General features: G+C 49.0%; 11 protein-coding genes across 11 annotated transcripts; 4 read left to right on the top strand and 7 right to left on the bottom strand.

Moving 5' to 3' along the window:
- Positions 1-31: 31 nt before the first annotated feature.
- Positions 32-1540, bottom strand: ACHE_10267S (ribonuclease P protein subunit p40; the record flags this gene model as incomplete). The annotated part of the gene is made up of 7 exons (XM_043277375.1): positions 32-233; positions 310-649; positions 701-847; positions 897-998; positions 1065-1127; positions 1191-1335; positions 1397-1540. 7 exons carry the CDS (start codon positions 1538-1540, stop codon positions 32-34), a joined length of 1143 nt encoding a protein of 380 aa, XP_043131387.1.
- A 900-nt stretch (positions 1541-2440) lies between these two features.
- Positions 2441-3697, top strand: ACHE_10266A (WD repeat-containing protein; the record flags this gene model as incomplete). The annotated part of the gene is made up of 3 exons (XM_043277364.1): positions 2441-2553; positions 2634-2946; positions 3011-3697. The coding sequence occupies 3 exons, from the start codon at positions 2441-2443 to the stop codon at positions 3695-3697; spliced, it is 1113 nt and encodes a 370-aa protein (XP_043131386.1).
- A 371-nt stretch (positions 3698-4068) lies between these two features.
- On the bottom strand, positions 4069-6976 carry ACHE_10265S (putative C6 transcription factor Prf; the record flags this gene model as incomplete). The annotated part of the gene is made up of 6 exons (XM_043277353.1): positions 4069-4743; positions 4811-5068; positions 5121-5612; positions 5668-6187; positions 6238-6550; positions 6655-6976. The coding sequence occupies 6 exons, from the start codon at positions 6974-6976 to the stop codon at positions 4069-4071; spliced, it is 2580 nt and encodes an 859-aa protein (XP_043131385.1).
- A 651-nt stretch (positions 6977-7627) lies between these two features.
- On the bottom strand, positions 7628-8915 carry ACHE_10264S (mitochondrial 54S ribosomal protein uL2m; the record flags this gene model as incomplete). The annotated part of the gene is made up of 2 exons (XM_043277342.1): positions 7628-7729; positions 7785-8915. The coding sequence occupies 2 exons, from the start codon at positions 8913-8915 to the stop codon at positions 7628-7630; spliced, it is 1233 nt and encodes a 410-aa protein (XP_043131384.1).
- A 1317-nt stretch (positions 8916-10232) lies between these two features.
- Positions 10233-11939, top strand: CLB2 (B-type cyclin nimE; the record flags this gene model as incomplete). Its single annotated transcript, XM_043277331.1, has 4 exons — positions 10233-10241; positions 10376-11608; positions 11658-11796; positions 11854-11939. The coding sequence occupies 4 exons, from the start codon at positions 10233-10235 to the stop codon at positions 11937-11939; spliced, it is 1467 nt and encodes a 488-aa protein (XP_043131383.1).
- Positions 11940-12785: 846 nt separating this feature from the next.
- ACHE_10262A (HIT family protein) lies at positions 12786-13799 on the top strand (the record flags this gene model as incomplete). The annotated part of the gene is made up of 4 exons (XM_043277320.1): positions 12786-12852; positions 12901-13319; positions 13373-13463; positions 13525-13799. The coding sequence occupies 4 exons, from the start codon at positions 12786-12788 to the stop codon at positions 13797-13799; spliced, it is 852 nt and encodes a 283-aa protein (XP_043131382.1).
- Positions 13800-13849: 50 nt separating this feature from the next.
- On the bottom strand, positions 13850-15558 carry ACHE_10261S (tRNA (guanine-N2-)-methyltransferase; the record flags this gene model as incomplete). Its single annotated transcript, XM_043277309.1, has 5 exons — positions 13850-13891; positions 13940-14064; positions 14118-14320; positions 14370-15292; positions 15445-15558. The coding sequence occupies 5 exons, from the start codon at positions 15556-15558 to the stop codon at positions 13850-13852; spliced, it is 1407 nt and encodes a 468-aa protein (XP_043131381.1).
- Positions 15559-16000: 442 nt separating this feature from the next.
- SIR2 (putative histone deacetylase SIR2) lies at positions 16001-17757 on the bottom strand (the record flags this gene model as incomplete). The annotated part of the gene is made up of 5 exons (XM_043277298.1): positions 16001-16183; positions 16242-16421; positions 16475-17026; positions 17098-17408; positions 17478-17757. 5 exons carry the CDS (start codon positions 17755-17757, stop codon positions 16001-16003), a joined length of 1506 nt encoding a protein of 501 aa, XP_043131380.1.
- Positions 17758-18112: 355 nt separating this feature from the next.
- On the bottom strand, positions 18113-19337 carry ACHE_10259S (ACL4 family protein; the record flags this gene model as incomplete). Its single annotated transcript, XM_043277286.1, has 2 exons — positions 18113-18752; positions 18808-19337. 2 exons carry the CDS (start codon positions 19335-19337, stop codon positions 18113-18115), a joined length of 1170 nt encoding a protein of 389 aa, XP_043131379.1.
- Positions 19338-19730: 393 nt separating this feature from the next.
- On the top strand, positions 19731-20497 carry ACHE_10258A (RWD domain-containing protein; the record flags this gene model as incomplete). The annotated part of the gene is made up of 2 exons (XM_043277275.1): positions 19731-19797; positions 19863-20497. 2 exons carry the CDS (start codon positions 19731-19733, stop codon positions 20495-20497), a joined length of 702 nt encoding a protein of 233 aa, XP_043131378.1.
- A 522-nt stretch (positions 20498-21019) lies between these two features.
- Positions 21020-21986, bottom strand: ACHE_10257S (LYR motif-containing protein; the record flags this gene model as incomplete). The annotated part of the gene is made up of 3 exons (XM_043277264.1): positions 21020-21646; positions 21712-21872; positions 21938-21986. 3 exons carry the CDS (start codon positions 21984-21986, stop codon positions 21020-21022), a joined length of 837 nt encoding a protein of 278 aa, XP_043131377.1.
- Between the last annotated feature and the right edge of the window lie 97 nt (positions 21987-22083).

The following is a 22083-nucleotide window of genomic DNA, read 5'->3' as shown; positions in this document are numbered from 1 at the left end:
CAAGAAGAGAGAAAGCAGAGAAGATCGCTTCTTATTTCATAACGAGAGTGTTAGATGTCCCTACAAATTCCCAGCAGATACATTGTCTTCGGGAAGGATTGGAAGAGTGGCTATTGGGTAACTGGGAGAGAATTGTGTACCCATCCTTTCCATCCACTGCCTCTCTGCCCAAAGCATTTGACGAAAGAGCGAACCACGACTGGGCTCCGGCAGTTTGTGAGGAAGTCTCGACACTAGATCGCGATTGCCCGCAATGGGGCGAGTAATTAGCATGGTCAATGATAATAAGCAGGAATGAGCATCAATTACAGTAAAGCAGTCAATAGTTGTGTGATCCATCGCGAATTAATAAAACCATGCCACTTCAAACTGATGAGATTCGTAGGATTGGCATCATCTGCATCTGGTACAGAATAACGGCTCAGATAAGGGTCAATTGTGTCGTTTGCAGTTACTCGCGGGGACTCAAGAGAAACCATGGCGAGCCATTCGGAAAGTGCGTTGCAATGCTCTTGCACATCTTCACTCGGTGTGGACTCCGTGATGTCCATTTGGGAAGGTGGGACCAGTACCTCACAGTGCAAAATGCGAGCCATATCACATTCAATGATTTGAGGTTGGTGTTTCTGTAGTGGTGTGTTTCCTATGTCTTTTATTGTGTCAGAATCGTAAAAAGCTTCATGACGCTTGAATATCGAACCTTTTGGCAGGTCATTCGATTCCGATGCCAGGTCGCAAAAAAGCCAAGCGACCGACTCTGTGAGTACGTTCCGAAATGCCCAGACGATTCGTTCAAATCCTTTCTTGCCATGAAGCATGGATGGTAATCGCAAATTAAGTTCCACGACTGTTTAAATTAGCAGGTAATGTTCCAAGCAAATCAGCGAATTACATACGGTATCTTTCCTTTGCATGCTTCCTCCCGCCGCCCCTAATTGGCTTTCCGGCAAGGCCTGTACGCTCAAATATCTCCTTCCCAAGTTCCAATCTCAATATCCCTAGCCACCAAAATCCATGAGTTAAGACTAATTGGATTGGTGGACAGGAGACTCCGAGATACTCACCATCTCTAAGCGAAAACACATTGTCCGTCCCTGAACGGCCTTCAGATATCATGAGAATCTTGCCTGTCAACGCAATTAGTACACAAAGGTGCCAAGTTGAAACGTTCTGTATGAGGTTTCACGCACCGATCTTGATATACGCATTGAAAAATTCTCCCTCTAATAATGAAGCCAGCGGCATAAGTACCCTAGCATATTGCGGTTTCTGCAATTTGGCATTTAAAGACTCTCCAATGCTCGAATAGAGTGCTTCTGGTAAGATAGTCTCTACCTGTTTGGGACCTGTTAGATGACTGACACACACACACACATAGAAAGCAGTTTTCACGCACCGTATGTATATATGGAAGAGACAAAATCGCAGAGAATGGTGACTTTTTCGTTGGAGGTTGCTTAGGGTCAACATAAGCCGGCAGCTGGGTTATCGTAGTGTAGCACTTTTCGCGTCGGGACGCGTCGTCCCCCAAATCGAGCATGGCTGTTTGTCTCCCAGATGAGCTAGGGAAGATGAATGTGCCCACTTGCGTGGTGATCTGTTCAGTAAAATTCAAATATCTGGTGGGTTCCTGGCAGCGACGAGCAGAAAAATCTCGATGGGAGGGTTGAGGTCGGATTAAGCTCCGCCGCTGGGACCACTTTTCCAGCCCTATGGCTCCGATCAGTGGCAGCGACATGCATATCTTACACAGCTACACATATGGACCATAATGAAAGTATCGAACGAGAATCCAACATTACTGAAGAGAGTTTTAGTCGCGTAGCGTTACTTTACTAGCGCGCTTCCCAAAAAAAAAAAAAAAGGGCTGGGAACAGCATCACCGGAATTACCGTACGCAATACACTTAGAGATATGATTAAATATGATGTCTAGCTCTTTGAAATAACTCTTCTGCATTATTACTGGCTCCAGATCATTCCAAACTAATTTGGGCCATTTGTTACTATCTAGAGTCAAGACGCCATGTCAGACAGCTACCGAAAGATGGATAGAGAGTGAAAGCAAGGCAATTGCAGAAGCTGTACAGTATCAAGGAATTTATATGTCTGTTACTTGTCCTATGGATACGAGTCACAGATCGAGAGTCGGTACAGAGTATCTCCTCCATTATGGTATTCATGCCTGAGGCATCAAACCTCCGCCAACGTCCATCGCCCGAGAATCTCGCGATTCGGTCCTAGTTCGCCTCAAGTTCCAGATTTCAACGCGATCGAACGTCCTTCTAGGACAATCAATCGGCTTTCTTCGCTTGTAAGGATCTAATATTCCTCTCCATCGCCGATTCACGGCCTGACGGGGTGCGCATGTGAGCTTCCAGAACTGCAATCGTTTGTCCGCCGGCAGCACAAAACAGCACCATTACCGACAGCGGACAGTAATGGCGCCTCCTCGTCGCAACCTTCTCTCGAAGGACCGTTTCGCGTTCGCCTTTGAGACTCTCAAAACTCAGAATTATTACGATCCCGCGTCGAAAGCACCAGGATCCCACACGTGCGTTTACTCTTTCAGATGAACCATCGGCGCGATGCTCTAATCCGGACGATCACCAGCTGATTCTTTCCTTTCTATAGAATCCGCACGCTAGCATGGAACCCTACCGGTCAATTAATCGCGACAGGGTCTGCTGACCGCACCCTACGTATCTGGAACCCCGAGCGCCCGGCAGTTAGATATTCGACCGACCTCCGCGGCCACTCCGCTGGCGTTGAGAAGGTGCTATTTCATCCCGTTCGAGAGTCAGAGCTGGCAAGTTGCTCGACTGATGGCACGGTGCGCTTCTGGGACGTGCGCTCAAAAACCTGCGTGAGCCGTTTGGATGTGGGCGGCGAGGCATTTACGCTGTCTTGGTCGGCAGATGGTAGCGTGCTGATGGTTGGACGGAAGGTGAGGAGAGATGATACTCTGTTTCTTCTTTCCAAAATGTTATTAACGCGTATCTGTTTGTCAGGATGATACCCTGATTCCCGTTTCCGTCGAATCGCCATCGAGCCCGACTATGCTCATAGACGGCGTTACCTCGAACGGCTTCCCACGAGACGGCAAGACAACCTATACAGCTCTCGAATCGCATCCACAGCCAATCCAAACGAACGCTACGACCTTCTCCCACCACATTCCCACACCCACCGCCTCGGACCTCCACCTCTTCGCAACGACTGGCGAAGGCACTGTCAAAATCATGTCCTACCCGTCATTCGATATCCTCCACACCCTCCACGCCCACACCTCAGCATGCCTCTCCATTGCCCTCGCCCCGACAGGCCGCTACCTCGCCATCGGCGGCAGCGACGCGCTTATCTCCCTCTGGGACACAACAGATTGGATCTGCAAACGCACGGTGTCGAGTAATAACGGCGGAGCGGTGCGCGGGGTGAGCTGGAGCTTCGACGGGCGCTTCCTCTGTGGTGCGTGCGACGAGGCTGGCTGCGGTGGAAATGGCATTGAGATCTTCCACGCTGAAACGGGGGAGAGTGTGTATACTGTTCCTGTTGGGGGGAGTAGTAATACCGGTATTCCGGCTGTCGCGTGGCATCCGTCGCGGTATTGGCTGGCGTACTCGACCACAAATGATGGGCCGGGTAGTGGTGGTGCTGGGGGTTTGAAGATCGTAGGTGCTGCGGGTGGAAGTTTGTAGACGTTTGTGCATACTGTAAGGTTATTGGGCGCAAGGTTTTTTTGTTCGTTTTTGACATGACTTTGTTTGTGGTTTGTTGTGGGATCGTGGATTATCTTCTCATGACTCTGATGTTTTGACATTTCCAGGGTTTACTTTACAAATTATATACTCGATCTTGAATCTGCTGTATGAACTCCTATACATTACTCACTTCATCAACCAATTTCAAAACTCCTGTCCCATATCGTTCGAAACACCGACGTCTTAGGATAAACAATTCAGATAGGAGAGATATGAGAGAAATATGAATAGGCATCACGTCATGACATCGTTTGTATAATTAGAAGAGCGGGGGGGATTCACATAAATAATATTGGCACGTCCTCACCTCAACCTCGCCACGTCGTGTCCAATATGAACTGCGCAAATTGTGCTTCAGCGTAAGAATCCGTTGGCCCCGAAGTAACATTCCCTGGGCTAGAAACACCGGCCTGCGAATTTGCGAAGTCCCACGCTGAGGGCGATGGTATGGAGAACGACGTCCCAGGCCTAGTGGAGTAGAATGGCGCGGTGTCCTGATTTAAGTGCCTGGCAAGCGACGAAGGGTTACTGAATTGACTGGGGTCCGTACCGCCACCAACAGATGATGGCATGTTTAATGGGTTCATCGGAATTTGTGTACTATGGTCGGTATTAGGGGGAGATAGTTTTTGTGGCGGGGGGTCTTCTGTCCTGGACATTGAGTTTAACGTTGATGGGGACTGGTGATTTGATGGTGTGTTGCTGTCGTCATTCAATATGAGGTTTGGCGCAGCGTCCATGTCGATGATTGCTCTTGCCGTCGTATCAATTTCCGGGTCGAAATTATGAGATGGTCTGATGAAACCTGCGTTCAGGTTGGGCTGCGTTCCATCGTGATTATATTGGTTTGGAATTGAGTTGTGATTGAGGCTGGGATCGCTGGCTCTACTCTGGGGAGCATTCTCAGACGCATCTCCGGAGTGGGAGTCGGGAAGACCGAGAAAAGCTGGACAATCTGCAATATTTTCAGGGGCGCAGACTTCCTAGATGCCGTGAATATGAGTCAGAGATTCGATGTCATAATGTATTATAATCAAATAAGGCGCCTACCAATCCTGGAGCACAATGATTGCCATGACCGTCTCGATTTTTTTGAGTTTGAACGCCCTGAAAGGCTGTCCCCTCCGTGTCAACGTCCAATTGAACGAGAAATGTCTCCGTCAGGGGATTTTTGCTCTTCAGAGCTCTGAGAGCAGACATGACAAATTGCAATGAAGATTGAACCAAAGAATCATCTGGCCGCGACTTAAGATACTGCACGAAGATACGCGCGGCGACGTACACGCAGAACGATAAGAATGGGTTCATCTATAGCTAGTCAGTTTAGATTTCTCGTGGTAAATGAATGCTTCATACTCACAATAGTGAGATCCATATGGCTGATCAGCTTCATAATATTCGCAATCTGATCAGCAGCCACAATGCACCTTCGCTTGCTTTCTATGATCATCTGACTGGGCATTTTGTTCTTCTCTGCCTTGAATATCGCCGCTTGGTGCAGACAAATCGTGGACGTATGTATACACATGTTGCTGAATATGATGTTCGGATCGTCCATTCCTGCTGGTAATCGGAGATGACTAGGAAGCTGCAAAGCAATGTTGAGTAACAGGTTATCGTACGATCGGTGGCGTTTCCAAAATTCTCCATTGAGGTCATAATCGTTGTCCTGGGGGTCAGGGCGATGAAGGTGAGTGAGGTTTCTTCCAAAAAGCGCTGCCAACAACACGACGCTTGCTAATGGCGACAAAGTTGCATTGCCCTCTCCTGTTAATACGTCCGCGAGACGTAATGTCCGCTGTGGCTTGCTCTTGATAAACGAATCCTCGGTGGCAGGGAGATTTGTCATGATCTGTTGGCTGAGTTAGAATCCGACTGTGATGATAAAGGGAGTGGCAGCTACGAACATCTCTCTCGTCAATTGCCATAGGCCACGAAGTCCCAATGCTGGCGTATCGATCACAGCAGAATATCATCCAAAATAACCTTCTTCGTTCTTCTCGCTCGGTCCAATCCTTAGGTGGTGGTAATGATTGCTTGACGTTAAGGCCAGCTCCGTCCAGCCGATTCAATCCCATCATTAATGCCATTCTCGCACATCTTCCAGTGCTCAACCATGCGCGAGGGAAATACAGCATTTTAGACTCGTATGTTGCGATCAACAGCCAAGTTTGACAGTAGGCCAAAGAAAGTATGTTTTCCCCAAGTCCCTTCATCTCCTCCAGTTCGGCATATTTGCGCGCTCGCTGGTAAAAGTGGCCGTGCAATTGGTGGTATTTATCGTTGATGGACGCCGCGTGGCACCACATGATATATTGCAAGTACACAGGAGGTCGTAGGCTCGGGGCCAAATTCGAAGCCGCCAAGTATCTTGGACGGTGAACGACTGGTATCGAGGGATGGACTTTTTCGAAGTAGATTTGATGTCTGCAACCCATGAGCATCAACGTAGAGGCATGTTATATATGACAACTCACAATTCATCAATCACATTCTGGTCAGGAAGTGACTCCTCTAACCCCAAACTGATCATGTCCCACGTGGAATTACCCGTCGTGTTAAATCCTTGCTCTGGTAGGTATCCCCGGGCAGGCTGGGTTTGTGTAGCTATTTCCCCCGATACAATGCAACGGTCAACTACGTCTGGAATTGCGGGAATCGACGTGAGATCGGACGGCAGAGTACTATTCGACATAGGGGCATCAAACGCGTTCTCCTGGGATTGGGGCAGTGTCTGGGGCGCCGGTAATGCTGTTGACTCCTGGCCATTCAGCAAAACCTCAACCTGGGCTTCATAGATAATCCATGTCAGCGAATGGGTCCAGAAAAGCTTAGATCAAAGACAGGTATCTCAAATCCAGATAAACAGAGCACAAGGCTTGACGTTGTCCTACCTAATCGCGCTTCCAACTGCTTGACATACCCCCGCTTAGGACCGCTCTTCTTGCGCGCTTCGTCGTAAGCGCATGCATGTCCCAGTCTCGAGCAAGTCCCGCAGCTAGGCTTTTTCCCATCACACTTCAGTTTTCTTCTCCGGCATACGACGCATGCGATACGCTTGGGACGGGGGACGTAGTTGCTGCTTCCGTCTCCGCCGCCATTCGCTGCGGCCGTGGCGGGCGATGCAGCCGCATCGTGGTCTATTTCGGTAAGTTGCGATTGGGACTGGGGTAGAGACTGGAATGCGGAGTATTGCGATGGATCGTTATCTGCCATGGCCTGGGGTTGGGACGTGACTCGACGTGGACGGGGAAAAAAATCATCGACGATAAGAGATGGCAGCGTGATAGAGAATGCTGGCAAGCCGCTTCGATCAACGGTTCCAGAAGACCTTCCGGTTCAACATTTGAAAACAACGATGGTTAAGGAGACGTTAGTCGACCGTTTATGCCGCTAACTTTACGATGAGTGAAGATCGCATGCGCTGACGGCGACTCCGTGCGGCAAGAGGTGATCTAATCAGGATCTCCGAGCTCGTATCGCTGATCAGGGCAAAATCGCATACAACGAATGAATGCTTTCAAGAGGGCTTATAGTAAGAAAATTTTATGATCTCGTTCCCTTGTGAAGAAAACATCGCGATCGATGAAGGCGAACGGAAATATAGCGTCACTAGCGCCACTGCTGTACCCTACTTCTCTTTACAGGAGAGCCAGAAAGAAATAGTAAGAATTCTGCAATTTACAAGCGGAAACCTTGTACACGTAAAGCCCCTTTTTTAGTATTGCGTGAAGATATAGTACAAGAAAGCGGAAAACGGACAATCCATCCTTTGCGCCCGGTCCAAGAGTAGCTGCAAAGAGAGAAATAGTATGAGTCGAACAGTCGTGAGGAGCAAATAAAAAGTGAAACGATAAGGCAACATCCTTAGCTGTATCCTCTGCGACGCTTGCCTTGGTTGCGAACCCGGGGTACGACAACGGCCTTGTTGATCTTCCACTTGGGACGAGTCTTGTATCCTGATTTTGTCTAGAAGGGTATGTTAGCTCCAGTTCTCACGGTAAATAAGAAAAGAAACACTTACCGGAATACCCCAAGGACTCTTCGGGTCAACGTTACCCTTAGACTTTCCTCGTCCACCTCCGTGAGGATGGTCCGCAGCGTTCATAGCCAGGCCACGAACAGTCGGACGGATGTTGAGCCAGCGCGATCGTCCAGCCTTACCCAACTGGCTGTACTGGTGGTTGGGGTTGCTGGCGACACCAACTGTGGCACAGCAGTCTTTGTGGATGAGTCGCACTTCACCGCTCTGAAGACGGATGGTCACATGCTGAGTAGCACGCTCGAGTTTTTGTTTCTCGCGCTGCGACAAAGGCTTCTTCTCCTCTTCTGCTCCCGGTCCTCCAGTCTGGGTTCTGCTGGTATCGTTTGCCCTTCCTTGGAAATCCCCACCCTTGGCGATAACCGTAGCGAAAGAACCAGCGCTGCGGCACAGCTGACCACCTTTGCCTGCGTATAACCCAACATTGAAAATCAGTGTACCAACGGGAATCATATGCAATGGTAGGCAGTTGCCTCTCCAAGCTGTTCTGGCCGCCAGCACACCAGGATCCACAGTTCCACCCATGCTCTTCCAAAGATCCTCTGGGATACCGGACATGTAACTCTGAACGACATCACCAGCCCTCATGCCTTCTGCGGCAAGAATATAGCTCAACCTTTGAGTTTGTTGACTGCGGACCAGCGCGATATGGGCACTGCGCCCAGGATCATGTTCGATTCGTTCCACTAGGTGCGGTCCGGGAGCGATTCGGGAAAAGTCAACGGTACGGATACGGCGCTTGTGACCACCACCACGGTGCCGAATAGTCACTCGACCGGTGTGGTTACGACCACCCTTAGCATGACCACGTTTGGGGAACGTCAGCTTTTGGACAGGCCGACCCTTCCACAGGTGATCATTGATCGGTCTCCGCAAGTGTCGGATACCAGGTGTGCGCGGTTTATACGATCGAAGGAGGACGCCGGTGTCTTCGCGAGTCGGCGGGGGAGCAAAAGCAATGCCGGGGTCGAAGTTGGAGGGGTTTGACTCCTGCTGCGGGGGTTTCTCTGTCTGATTGATAGTTGTCGAATAAGCCCGAGCGGGGAGCGAAAGCGAAGGGAGGCATCGGAAGGGAAGACGGAGGCCCGTCAGGGCCATCCGAGCTTGAAGCATCGTGGGGAGAAATCCTAGTCTTTTATGGAGACGTCGAGGTTGGCGCTGAGCTGAACAAAAAGCACAAGATAATTTATCATTCAAGCATACTTCATGAAAGGAAAAACATCAAGAGAGTAAGAATTAGAAACCGGTGACAAACTCCCCGGGCTCAATTGCTGCTAAAAGCCGGTGGTCCTTCGACCGTCTGAAAATGTTCTCGTTTCGGCGGAGCTGTGGCTGATAAAAGTCATGTGACATTGTATGCACCGCCTCATATAATCACTGTGGCTCAGTAAAGTCACGTGATTGCGCGCCGACACGACACGAGTAAGAGCCGGAATGGTTGCCGGGCAACGACGGCGTTGTTTATGTGGGAGCCGCGCTCTTACCTCGCGATGGCGTCTGGTACTGTAAACATTATTACCAATTGGTAACAGTATACGTCACAACCAGATCTCTTCGCCCGTCAAACGCAGATGAAAATTCCCTTCCTGACAGTACTGATACTGCTTTCCTTCCACGCCCCTTCCCAAAACAGCATAGACTGTAACTTTGTACGATACTGTATATTACCAACCAGTGGTTCTCTCTTTCCTCAAGTTTGGATCTTCTCGAGTGATGTTTTTGTGCTTTTTTCTCTTCTGTTGCTCCAAGGATTGTACAGTTTTGCTCTCTGCAAATATTCCTGATTTATCAATTGATCCTACAGGTAAACAATACTTACCGCCGTGAATAACCCGCAATTGCACGCGACGCAGTGTGGTGTGGGGCATCAGTACTTATTTCCACGCTAAGAGTAGGGCCAAACATCGCCTGTGCCCTGTCAACCTCACCTCTTCTTCGACTCTCTCCCAACCCCTCAAAGGCTGCAACCCTTGGGAATTCCAACGCTCCCATCCCATTACGACCAGGAAACACGACAGAGAGCATTGAATTACTTGCATAACTTGCTCTTGATCTTCTTATTTTGCAGTTTATCCCACAATTTCTACGATCGAACCCCCTGTTGGGCACCGTGACGCGCGCCGTGGAAGCTACGTGAACAGGGTCATTTAAGCGCCTTTATCCTATAGAATCTAGCATCGAAACAGTTCACGACCGATTCTCTGCTAATCTACCGCCAAAGAATTCATCGAAAAGAACCTTGCTTCCATTTTCAAGGTCGCTTGTGATAGGTTACATATCCACGCGTGGTGCGTACCTACAGATAGGTATTTAAACTCCACCGGGATAGTCTTTGTTGGAATGCTGACAAGACGGTAACCACAGGACAACCAGCAATTATATTCTAGCGTCCATTCCTCTTTCTGCACACTCCTTCCCTTCTTCAGGACCATGCCTCCTGTAAGCCCTTTTCCCTCTCCCCTGAGTGCTTTATACATACACGCGTCTGGACTACATCTGCGGGTTGACCTTTTGTCAAGATTGATGTGTCCTCACTTGGCTTGTATTCGAATTCACGCTAACAATCGCTGAAGCAAGTCCGAAGCCTTCGCACACGAGGCGCGATGAACGAAAACGACGAGAACGGCCCGTCGACGCGCGTGACCCGAGCCAAGGCTGCTGCTCTGTCCACCGAGGGTCAGGCCGCCAATGTTCCCGCGAAGAAACCCCTGCAGACAAAGAAGGTGGCTACGAGCACCGCGAACAATGGAGCTCCCCGACGGCGTGCCGCCCTTGGGGACGTTAGCAACGTCACCAAGTCTGAGAACACCGAGACCAAGGAAGGCAAGAAGCCGGCTACAAGCAAGATTGGCCTGACATCGAAGGCGACATCGCAGACCGGTGGTGTTCAGAAGCTCAGTCGCACCAACACGTCTCGCACTGGCACCACTGCCACTGCGACCGCAAAGAAACCCTCGAGCGAAACGAAGCGCGTGGGATCGGCACAGGTGAAGCGGACCTCCAGCCAGAAGTCAGTACAAGAAAAGACGCTGCAGGCTGAGGAACCGCCGCGCAAGAAGGTTGAGGTTGAGAAGAAGGCTGCTGAGAAGCAGCCGCCTGTGGAGAAGGTCTCCACGGTCAAGGAAGAACTTGAGGTGCCTGTCGCGGACAACGCTAAACAGGCTTTTGAGGATGCTGTTGTCGACCTGGACACTGAGGACTTGGACGACCCCCTGATGGTGGCTGAATACGTGGTAGAGATTTTCGACTATCTGAGGGACCTTGAAATTGAAACGCAACCCAACCCCGAGTACATCGAGCACCAACCCGATCTAGAATGGAAGATGCGTGGCATCCTTGTCGACTGGTTGATCGAAGTTCACACTCGTTTCCGCTTGCTTCCCGAGACTCTCTTCTTGGCTGTCAACATCATTGACCGTTTCCTATCTGCCGAAGTCGTTGCGCTGGACCGCCTTCAACTGGTTGGAGTCACTGCCATGTTCATCGCCTCGAAGTACGAAGAGATCCTCTCGCCTCACGTCGCCAACTTCAGCCACGTTGCCGATGAAACTTTCTCGGACAAGGAAATTCTCGATGCTGAGCGTCACATCCTGGCCACCCTCGAGTACAACATGAGCTACCCCAACCCCATGAACTTCCTTCGTCGTATCTCCAAGGCCGACAACTACGATATCCAGACGCGCACTCTGGCGAAGTACCTCATAGAAATCAGTCTTTTGGACCACCGGTTCCTGGTCTACCAGCAGAGTCATGTGGCCGCAGCAGCCATGTACCTTGCCCGCGTCATCCTGGATCAAGGACCTTGGGTATGCTCTTCTCTTCACTTAGACGCGTAAATATGCTAACTGGTCTTAGGATGCTACCCTCGCCCACTATGCCGGATACACTGAGGACGAAATTGACCCTGTCTTCCGCTTGATGGTCGACTATCTTCATCGTCCAGTGTGCCACGAAGCCTTCTTCAAGAAATACGCTAGCAAGAAATTCCTCAAGGGTAAGTGTCAAGAACACCGTATGAACATTATGTCGACCCTATCTAACACTTATGTAGCCTCCATCATTACGAGACAGTGGGCCAAAAAATATCACCACTACTACATCAAAAGCTCGCTCGCACAGTCGTACAGCTCTCTTTAAGAACAGTTCCTAGCTACGAGACAGATTACGATAACGAAATGCCGCATGTCTTCCGGGTTTGAATGACCACGGGAGATCGAGCTCGTTTTATGTGGCATTTTCTCTGATGGTATAAACACCTCTTGCATATGTTTATGATGGGCTTTCTTGTGTTTCACTTTGCGTTATGCTTGCATTACTTGTTTCGATGGGGGTCCGGCGCTCTTGACTTCTGTTCATGTTATTCTTCACTTATTGATTTTTGGCAAGTGTCGGTGTTCTTGTTTGTTCGGATACCTTTCGTTCTTACCTCTTTCGTGATTACAGGCGTCGGATGCTACAAGAGTCGGAAATATATTTGCAATTCTTTTTTGGTTCTTCAAGCAGGCTACTTTTGATTTTCCGTTTCTTGTTTTCATGCGCCTCATATGATAATGACCCAGCTTCCCGCAACAATCGACCAACCATGTGCAGTTTTTTGCTCTGACTGCCGGTATCACGATACCGAAGAAAGGGACTCAATGAGACTCCGATTACAACATCCGTTCTTTTTCATAAGTCTGGAAGAGCGCGGTAGATTGATAGAAGGGGCAGATGGATGAAGAGGATCCGATCGAGTAATATGTGTCTTAGGGAGTTTAATATGGTTCTGACATCATTCGGTCTTTCTGGATACACCACTTTCACGTGTTGTTTGGGATGCACTTCGGTTCCCTACACTCATTTTACTTAATCTCTTTTGTAAATATGCGTTTAATTCTATTGTTATTGAAAATAAGGATGTTCCAAAGTGAAAATTCAAAGATCGCAGTTTGTATGCGTCTGGGCTGCGCCGGAGATGCCGAGGTTCAGTGAAGTTGGCCGGTAATGAGCGACTCTCTTCTCAACAACCATCTGAATAAAAATCTCAAATTCATTAGATTTCCATCTTGGCGTGGGTAATTGATTCTCCTGACTAGGTATATCGTTAACTGATGAATAGGCATGAAATATATACTTCAATTACAAACGATCTTGGTATATATATCCAGAGTAATACTACATCTACGAATCATGACTTCAGCACGCTGCCCCTTCTGCAACATCGCAGCAAGATATCCTCACATTTTACCATCACTTTTCAACTCTAATTCCAACAATGCCACCATCACAACTCCGGACTCCGTACTATCGCGTCTCCGTGCCGAAACAGAAGAGACACGCCCAGAGTCAGGACCGGCGTCAGGATCTGGGTCAGAACCGGAGTTAGAGGCAGAGTCATCGCATGCGTACTTGATTCTTTCGACAAAATCTGTTCTGGCGTTTCTGGATATTATGCCGTTGACGAGGGGCCATGTTTTGGTGGTTCCAAGGGAGCACTATGGAACAGTAGGGGATGTCGGAGTTACAGCTGGGAGGGAGGTATGCACTTCTTGTAATTTACTCCGGAGAAGAGTTACTGATAAAGGATGTAGCTTGGACAATGGATACCTATAATCTCACGGGCTGTAATGAGGGCGCTTTTCGGGGATTCTGAGGCGCATTGGAATGTGGTTCAAAATAATGGTACGTTTCATCCATTCAGATTTATCCTATCCTTTGATAAAAAGCTAAGCTATTCATACAGGCATCAGAGCCGCGCAAGTAGTCCCTCACGTCCACTTCCACATCGTCCCCAGACCGCCACTGGATCAACCGCCCAGCTCAAAGAAAACGAGCTATGTAATGTTTGGTCGCGGGCAAAGGGACGAGCTGGACGAGGAAGAAGGGGAGAAATTGGCCGGTGAGATTCGAGAAGAGCTGGCGAGGGAAGTTCAGCGTGTTAGGGATGTGGAGGGGGTGGATTTGGAGGGGGATATAGGGGGTGACGAGAGAAAGAGGAGAGGGGGTGGGAAATTATGAACTTTCTATCTTGGTATCTAATTTTGCTGAATGCTTTTGTTGTGAGGCTTTTATTGCTCTTTGGCGAGCTTCTTTTCGTTTTTGGTAAAGTACTGGGAGTGATTAGATGTTGATTGCAACGATCCAAGCGGTTTACTTACTTTTCTTCTGAATTCATTCAATTCGTCAGCATACATACCCTGGGCGTCATCTTTTTGTCGTCCCAACGAGACATCTGAGACTTGTCCTTCTGGCAAACGGCGGTACGTAATAAGCCGACGGGACCCTGACGAAGTCAGCGAAATAGTTTACAACTCTTAGGAGAAAGAGAAAACATACAGTTGTTGAATGGCTGTACAGACACACTGACAATTTCCAGGTTCGGATGCATGGGGATCACTAATTCCACCTCGTCGTTGGATGTGGGCATCCACATGCATAGGCGCCCGCCTGTGACTAGCGTTCGAGAGGCAAAAGTGAGGATATCGTTTTGCATTGCTTCGAATCCATATGGTTTCTTTGGCGCAATGTAACCGGGTAGACTATCATCATTAGGTCAAATGCGAAACCGGGAGAGGGCTCGTGACCTACTAATGAGCAGGAACTCCATCGATGAGAACCTCTTCTGTACCACGGCCATCACGCGTTCCCAAAACCCGTAGTCCCTCACGAACACCATAAGGAGGATCACAGACAATACCATCGAGGAATTGCCCGAGACGGATGGGCGTGTTGGTCAGATCCGACGTAAACGCATCCACATACTTGCTCGCAATCCCATACTGCTCGAGGTTTGACAACAGTCCAATGGAGCGACCTGTTCTGACATCACGGACTTGTTTGTTGTTTCCCACCGTCGCCGGATCTTTCCCCTTGAAACTCCTCGCATCAATATCAGAGCCAATATTCAGCGCCCCGAAATGCGCCATCGCCACGCAGAAGCTCCCCGTCCCCACGAAAGGATCGTAGAATAGTTTACCAGGGGCAGCGTGGGCCATATTCGCCGTGATTAGAGTCAGTTCCGCATCCATAGAAGTCGTACTGATAAACTTCCGTTTCTTCAGATCATACTTCGCCATGATATCCCGACTACCCTGAGCCAGCCACCGTCCAAGGAAAATTCTCTTGGGACGCAACAATTCCGGCATCGGTTCCGCACTCCTCGACAAACGCGGCACCTCAACATCAGAGATATACTCCTCAAACACCCAAAATTGCTCGTCGGGGTCCTTCATCCGGATAGGACCCTCGAAGCCGACATACGCGAAGCTCTGGATTATATTGCGCTTTTCCTCAGCGGTGTGTTTCCCCGCGAATGCATCGACCGTGAAGCGGAATGATACATGCTTCAGGTCTTCCCAGAGGTGCGACGTCCGCCTACGGACGTCGGCGTGTAGGTCGTCATAGTTGGTAGCCTGGCCCCAGAGTACGAAGATGTCTTTTGCTAGGATGCTGCGGGAGATGACAGCGCGCGCTGCTGCTTCATCTGGTAGTTTTACAACGGCATAGGGTGACTGTTTGTAGTTGTTAGTGGGATGTACTATCTGGGCACGTGAGGAGGGGCGAAGGAAATCTGTGAGGAGGGGCAATGCGATATGGCAGAAGCCACAGAACAGACGGAGAGTGACAGAGCTGATCTATTAAAGCGCAAAAAGACATAACGTACAAATTTATCGTAATAAAGAAATTTGACTTCATATCCGGCCAGCGATGCCAGAGCTTCGATCTCCGGCTGTCGAAAGGTCTCGTGCGCCTGGGCGAAGCGAATGAGAAACTCCATCGCGAAACGTCTTATAATTATCTTCAGGTTCGACTGGAATTATTGTATTCGGTCTAATTCATTTCGTGGGGTTTGGCGAAAAATTTCAATTGTTTAATTGGGAGATGATTTTTTTCTTCCGACGGGAGAAAACCAGAAGCGAGGTTTGGGAATATGTACTACGCGCAACTGCCACTGACAGTTCCTACAAGTATACCCCTGGCAGGAGATTTAAGTGAAAAGAACCGATGATCAACTGTACATTGATATAAACGATAATTCAAAAGCGTATCTATGCAAATAACCCCAATCTCCTCCATTAACCCAAAGCCCGACAAAAGAAAACAACCAGTCTGAACCCAGCCAAACCATCGGGGAATCCTTGCAAGAAATAAGATAAGAAGACGCAAAGAGAAGCAAGCCATATAAAACTAGTTACGCCAATCCAAACAACACCGATCATTTATGCGCCGACGACCTTGAACTCATGTCGTGACTCGTATCCTTCCACCTGCTTCACCTCAACTTTCTCGTCTGGGGGAATCATCTCGTGCTTCAGATCCCAACCTGCCCGACGACAGAGCTCGGAGACTACTACGTCGCAGTCACCTAATAAGTCGATATCAAAGCCAGTATGCGAAACAGGCTAGGGTATTTGATTAATATCGGTAGTTATCTTAACCCAGGGTGGACTTGGAACTTACAGTACGAGAGATGTAGATTTGAGGAACAGTGCGAGGTAGCACTCCGGGCACTTCTGCCACAGGAGCCACTTTCAGCGAAGTGCCAATGACAATGACCAGGTCTGCTCGTTCACGGTCATGATGAACAAGACGGCGACCGAACTCATCAGGAAGATCTTCTCCAAAAAATGTGATATCAGGCTGAAAAACAAATCAGCATATAGATAATGCCTCCATATCAAAAACAGACTGACCTTCATGATCCCGGGAGTCGGAAGTTCGTAATCGTCCTCATCATCAGAACTGTCCTGATCTTTACGGTCTTTCTGAGTGCCATTGGAGCTCCGCTTGCGTTTCATCCCTTGCGGTTTCAACAGATCACCATCGAGCCTCTTCTTGCATTCAACACATTCAGGAATGACACCTTTCTTGATGTCTTCCATGATCGTGTCTCCTGGAACCTTGTGTTGGCACTTGAAACAAGTGGCCGTAGCAAACGAGCCGTGACATTGCACGATTTTATCAGGAAAAACACCTGCATTGGCCTCGATGTTGTCAATGTTCTGAGTATAGTTGGTCAAAAGTTTATTCTTATCCTGAAGTAAGCGGATGAACCCATGAGTCGGAGAAAACTTGTTCTCGGTAGGTAGGATGTCCTTCGCAACCGAGAAGAAGATGCGAGGGTCCTCCCGAAAGACATGGATATCAAAGACCTCCTGAGGATCACTTAATCCTAGATGCTCTAGCTGAGCATAAAGACCGGTGTCCTTGGATCGAAAATCAGGTATACCAAGACTAGTAGAGATCTAAAAGTATGAAATCAGCATGCAAGTTTAGCAAAAAAAATAAATAAAAAAGAGACCCCAAAAAATCTTACCCCTGCGCCTGTTAACACGATGATATTTTTAGAATCCTTGAGCAATTTGACCGCATCATCAAGGGTGTTGTATTGCGGGAGTTTCTGGCGCCGGGAGAATTCGCGCGATATCCCCATGGCCAGAAGAGGATGGTACGCCTCATCCGGGGCACCTTCAAGAAACGGTGGAGGAAGTATCCCGAACGCAGTGCATAGTTTCTTTGCGCTGACGATCTCCCGGACAATTGTCTCCTCCACGAAGGCAGCCTTGCCAATATCATGCAGACGTTGTCGATAAGCAACGGCTTCATCTAACGTGCAAGCCCCAGGCACTATATTTGACAAAATTCGCACATCAGTAGACATTCACTTTGGGTTTTACAGGATCCCATAAGAATTACCTCCATCCCGAAGCTGATCATCGCGGACGAACTGAAGCGCATCTTCATATAGAGATTGGGTCTCCCATTCATCGCTTCCCGCCTCACTATCCGTTTCATATTCGGACAGCAACTTCTGATCTTCCTCATCCTCTTTCTTTGCCAGTTCCTCTTCCTGCTCCGCCGTCACCGGGTTCGTTGTCTCTTCAGTTTCCGTAGAAGTCATATCGACGGCTTGCACCTCAATCACCGGTTCCTTCAACGACGAACTCTCCCCGCTGGGCGCTGGTGCCAGGTCCATCCCACGCAAAGGACAAAAGATCGGACGCGCTTTCCAGCAGCCTCAATGACGACAATGCTTGATTTCACTCACATTGAGCTTTATCGCCACGCTGAAAGTTTTCGGGGCGAAAATTACTATGTATCTGGGGAAAAAAGCGGTCGGAGACGCAGTTTATCCGGTGACCGAGTATCGAGCGACTAAGTGCCGAAAGTGGAAGTGGCAATCATTCAGGTATAAGGTAGTTATTCCTAGAGAGAATGGAAAAGGCGAGTCATTTGTAGAATCGTAACACTTTCTATTGGTATCATGACAAAACTTGCATCTCGTGAGACATGAATCTATGTACGGAGTAACCGGCATATAACAGTAACTTTTAGGAATCCGCCATCTCTTCGTCCGACTCGGCTTCAATTTCATCCACCCAGTCGCCTTCCTCGCCTTCGCCTTCTTTGTCGTCTTCGTCGTCGATATCTTCAGGAAGTTCCTTGTTCATGTTTGCAACAAGTTCGAGAGCGTGCTCCTTGAGCCTCTCGTCCTCATACTGGACCATGTCATAGAGTGTCAAGCTCTGTTTGAGCCATTCCCGGCTAGCAACCAGCGAAGCAAGTCGATTCGATTCTGGCGTCTCTTGTTCGGGCTCTTCATCCTTAGGAGCCTGTTGCTTTTCTGCCAGCAGATTCAAACACCATCCTCCAAGGTACCATGCCTCGACACTTTGGTCGTCTTCGAGGATCAAACGCTCCAGCACTTCAAGCGCCTCCAGCTCCATGCCAACCTCCATTAATAGACGCGACAGACTGATTCTGATCGCGAATTCTGGAACCGTTTGGTCTTCTGGCGGCAAGTCTTTCCACAGTTCCATACTCCGTGAAAGCGCTGACCGGGCTTCATCTGTCCGGAGTTGTGAGATTCGGACGGACGCCAAGGTCTGCAACACTTCAGGCGCATTGGGGTTGACATGAAGCGCCTCCGTGATGAGGGCTTCGCAGCGACTCTCCGCATCCTCTTCCCACCTAGTTGCTGTTAGTTTAGTTGCGCAAACTGATGCTCGAGGAATGCGATACTTACGAAAGATCCGTCATATAAATTTCAGCAACACCGCACAAGGCGTTTGCCATCTTTCTCTTCTTCTCTTCCAAAGTAGCGAGGTTTTCCGGGTCATTAGTCCCCTCCAGTTGCTGGATAGTATGCCTAAGGGACGAGACACCTTTCTCAAACCACTTCACACTATCCTGACCTCCCTGCTCACTTAATTGCGACAACCACAGGAACTTCTCAGCACCACCACCCTGCGATTCCGGTATTGTGCCATTTGGATCCAATTCCACCGCGCGCAAAAAGTGTTCTCTCGCGACATCGATTTCTCCGAGTTCAATGTAGACTTCGGCGACAGTGTTCAAGGCCGAGAGGGGGGAGTTGGACGCAAGTTCGAGCGCCCGCTGAGCTACCGAGAGCGCTTCATCTGCTTGGCCTGTCTGGAGAAGGAGTGTCGCTTGCTCCAGGAGTTTCGTAGGGTCCTCGTTCATTTTGGAATTGCGGGCGCGGAGAGCGGACTTTGACTTGGATGCTTTCTTCTTGTGAGGTCTGGGTTTCCCCATGGTTTCTCGACTCGTAGATTATTTAGTCACGTACTCTGTATTCTGAAAAAGGAGAATCAAATCGATAAGGAATTCTCAAATATGGTATTGCATATATATTTTTGGATCTTTAGAAAAAAGCTTGGAGCTGCGACTCGACGGAAAATTATTTTGGGTTTCTTTCCCTGTTTGCTTGGTTTGCATGTGGGACTGAATATTGCATCGCTCAGCATCGAAGCAGTAGCACTTCGACTTTGAAGAAGCAAAGGGAGCATTGATTGTCCCATATCTACTGAAAAATATTCCGTGTATTATTCTCCGGATAATTTGTTATCTTGGTTTCTCTTTCCACCCTTCAAAGTCCATTTGCAACAATACCCCTCCAATCCGCTGGGCGGCAGAATCGAACATAAAATGGGCCGTGAGGAACAAATCGAGGAGCGCGAGGTGCTCGACTCTATTTTTCCAGAAGAAATCACAGGTTAGAAGAACTGCTAACCGGCACCGCTACCATCCTGTCACTAATCTCTACGATCTGACATCCAGACCTCTCTGAGACCTCATACCGGATATCCGTAACGCTGGAGACACCCGAAAATGATACCATCGAAGACGCAGAACAACCCGTCTTGCTTCTGCAAATTTCCTACCCAGCAGATTATCCCGACGTTGCCCCGGAGCTAGAGATCTCAGCTCCGCATAATGCGCCGAAACACCCCCGACTGGACGTCCAAGAAGACCGGGACCGACTCCTTGAAGCGCTGGCGCCAACTGTCGAAGAGAACATGGGCATGGCGATGGTTTTCACTCTGGTCAGTGCATTGAAGGAGAGCGCGGAACTTCTTATGTCGGAGCGGTCGAATGCTGCTCAGGCGCTAAAAGAGATGGAAGCTGCCAAGGCAGAAGAAGAGGAGAACCGCAAGTTCCAAGGCTCAGCTGTTACGATCCAGTCGTTTTTGGAATGGCACGAGCAGTTTAGGAAGGAGATGGCGGAGAAAGAGCAGAGGCAACGCGAGGAGAAGGAGGCAGAGGACAAGAAGGGCAGGAAACCAGCAGCTCGGGAGGAGAAGAAGCTCACGGGCAGGCAATTATGGGAGAGAGGCTTGGCTGGCAAGGGAGATTATGATGAAGAGGGTGAGGATGCTCTGCCAGCTGTAGAAAAGATGAAGATATCCTCATAAAAATGGTACTGTGTGTATAGTCTGGTTATGAAAAGCATATATTGAAAGATTGGCAAGAAGCCACTATTCAAATTGTTGTCTATATGATGTCTTTCCCAATCAGGTTGGCTAGACCTTCCACCGGTCAATGCCATAGATGTTGCTTGAAAATAATGACTCCAATGACAAAGGACGACTGGGCATTCGATTTCGGTCCACGCAGGTCATCGCAATATGCCTAAATCTGGTATTTGGTATATATCGTAGACCTCATCCGGAACGGGGTGAAAGTCGAGGATCTCAACTCAACAACCAGCGGATACGAGGAGGCACCATGGTTGAAGAACCCGATGATACACATCAGACTTGAGATTATTGGATTCTGCAGGTATGCTATAACCAGTGCGGAACAATCCAACCCAGATGGCAAATCTCTCGTTTTATAGTAGCGATATTTTCGGTAATAACCTGACCGAAAAACCATATAAAGTCGGAGGCGATGTATGCCATTTCAACAGTCGAATCGATCGCCTTTTGTCGTGATCATGCATTTGATGCTCTCTTCTCTTCCTCCGCCGCCAACTTGCGTTCAGCAAGAACCACATTCCACATATCCTTCGCGAGTTTCTTGTTCTGCAGATCGGATTCGCGAATTTTATCGTTTACTTCCGTCAGAGCATCTGTAATCACCTGAGACCAAGTGGCTGGCTCTTGGCCATGCGTCAATTGGTCCCATCTATCTTCCCCTCTCGCAATCTCTAATGCCGCCTCCAGGCTTTCTCGCCGTTCAATACGTCTCCAGCGATTCTCAAGCTTGCTTCTAATCGCTCCGCTCAGATTCATCGGTTGCGGCTTCTTGATACGCAAAAAGGGAACACCACGTGCATTGACGAGAACAGGTATTCGACGTTTCCCGCTCACAGCTGGCCGAGGACGGAAAGTGATTGGAATAGCATCTGGATGTCGTCGCGCGGTCTGCTTCTCAAATGCCTGGATGATTTTCTTCTTCTGCTCCTTCTTAGATTTGGGTTTTGCGGGTTTCGCCTTGGACAGTGCTTGTTGGATTGAACTGTTTATTTGTCTTTCTGACTGACTCTCTGAAATGAGTGTCGAGACGCGTTGGATCACATTCTGATTTCCTCGGGACGCGACGTGTATTAAATCCAGGGCCTTGCTCGTACAGCGTAGAATTTAGCAACAATTTGTAAACCTGGGCCCGGGCTGCAGATTGGTACCTCGTATCCAAAATTCAGAGCGTCCAGAGTTTGCGACGGGCTTTGGAGGTTCCTATATCTATGAAATTTCTGTTGTATCGTTGGCTTGACCTCGCTGAGGGTTGGTGCAGTACTCGGTAGTTTTGCGCATTGTCGGAGAAGTGCCCGGTAAAGAGCCAGACCTGATGAAGGGATGATTTGTTACGACAATGGCCATTTGGGAATCAACAAAAAGCGATCAACTTACAGGCAAATCGATGAACCCCGGAGAGCTTTGGAGCAGTGATTTTGCGCATTTTGCACAGCGTGCTCTGAGAAGGTGGACTGGGTCTCCGTTCGGAGCGATATTACCCCAGATATGTCACGTGACTCTACACTTAGTTCATAAAGCTC

Source organism: Aspergillus chevalieri, chromosome 1, assembly GCF_016861735.1.
Source record: "Aspergillus chevalieri M1 DNA, chromosome 1, nearly complete sequence".
In the NCBI taxonomy this organism is placed as follows: Eukaryota; Fungi; Ascomycota; class Eurotiomycetes; order Eurotiales; family Aspergillaceae; genus Aspergillus; species Aspergillus chevalieri.
This window is presented reverse-complemented; position numbering and strand designations above follow the sequence as displayed.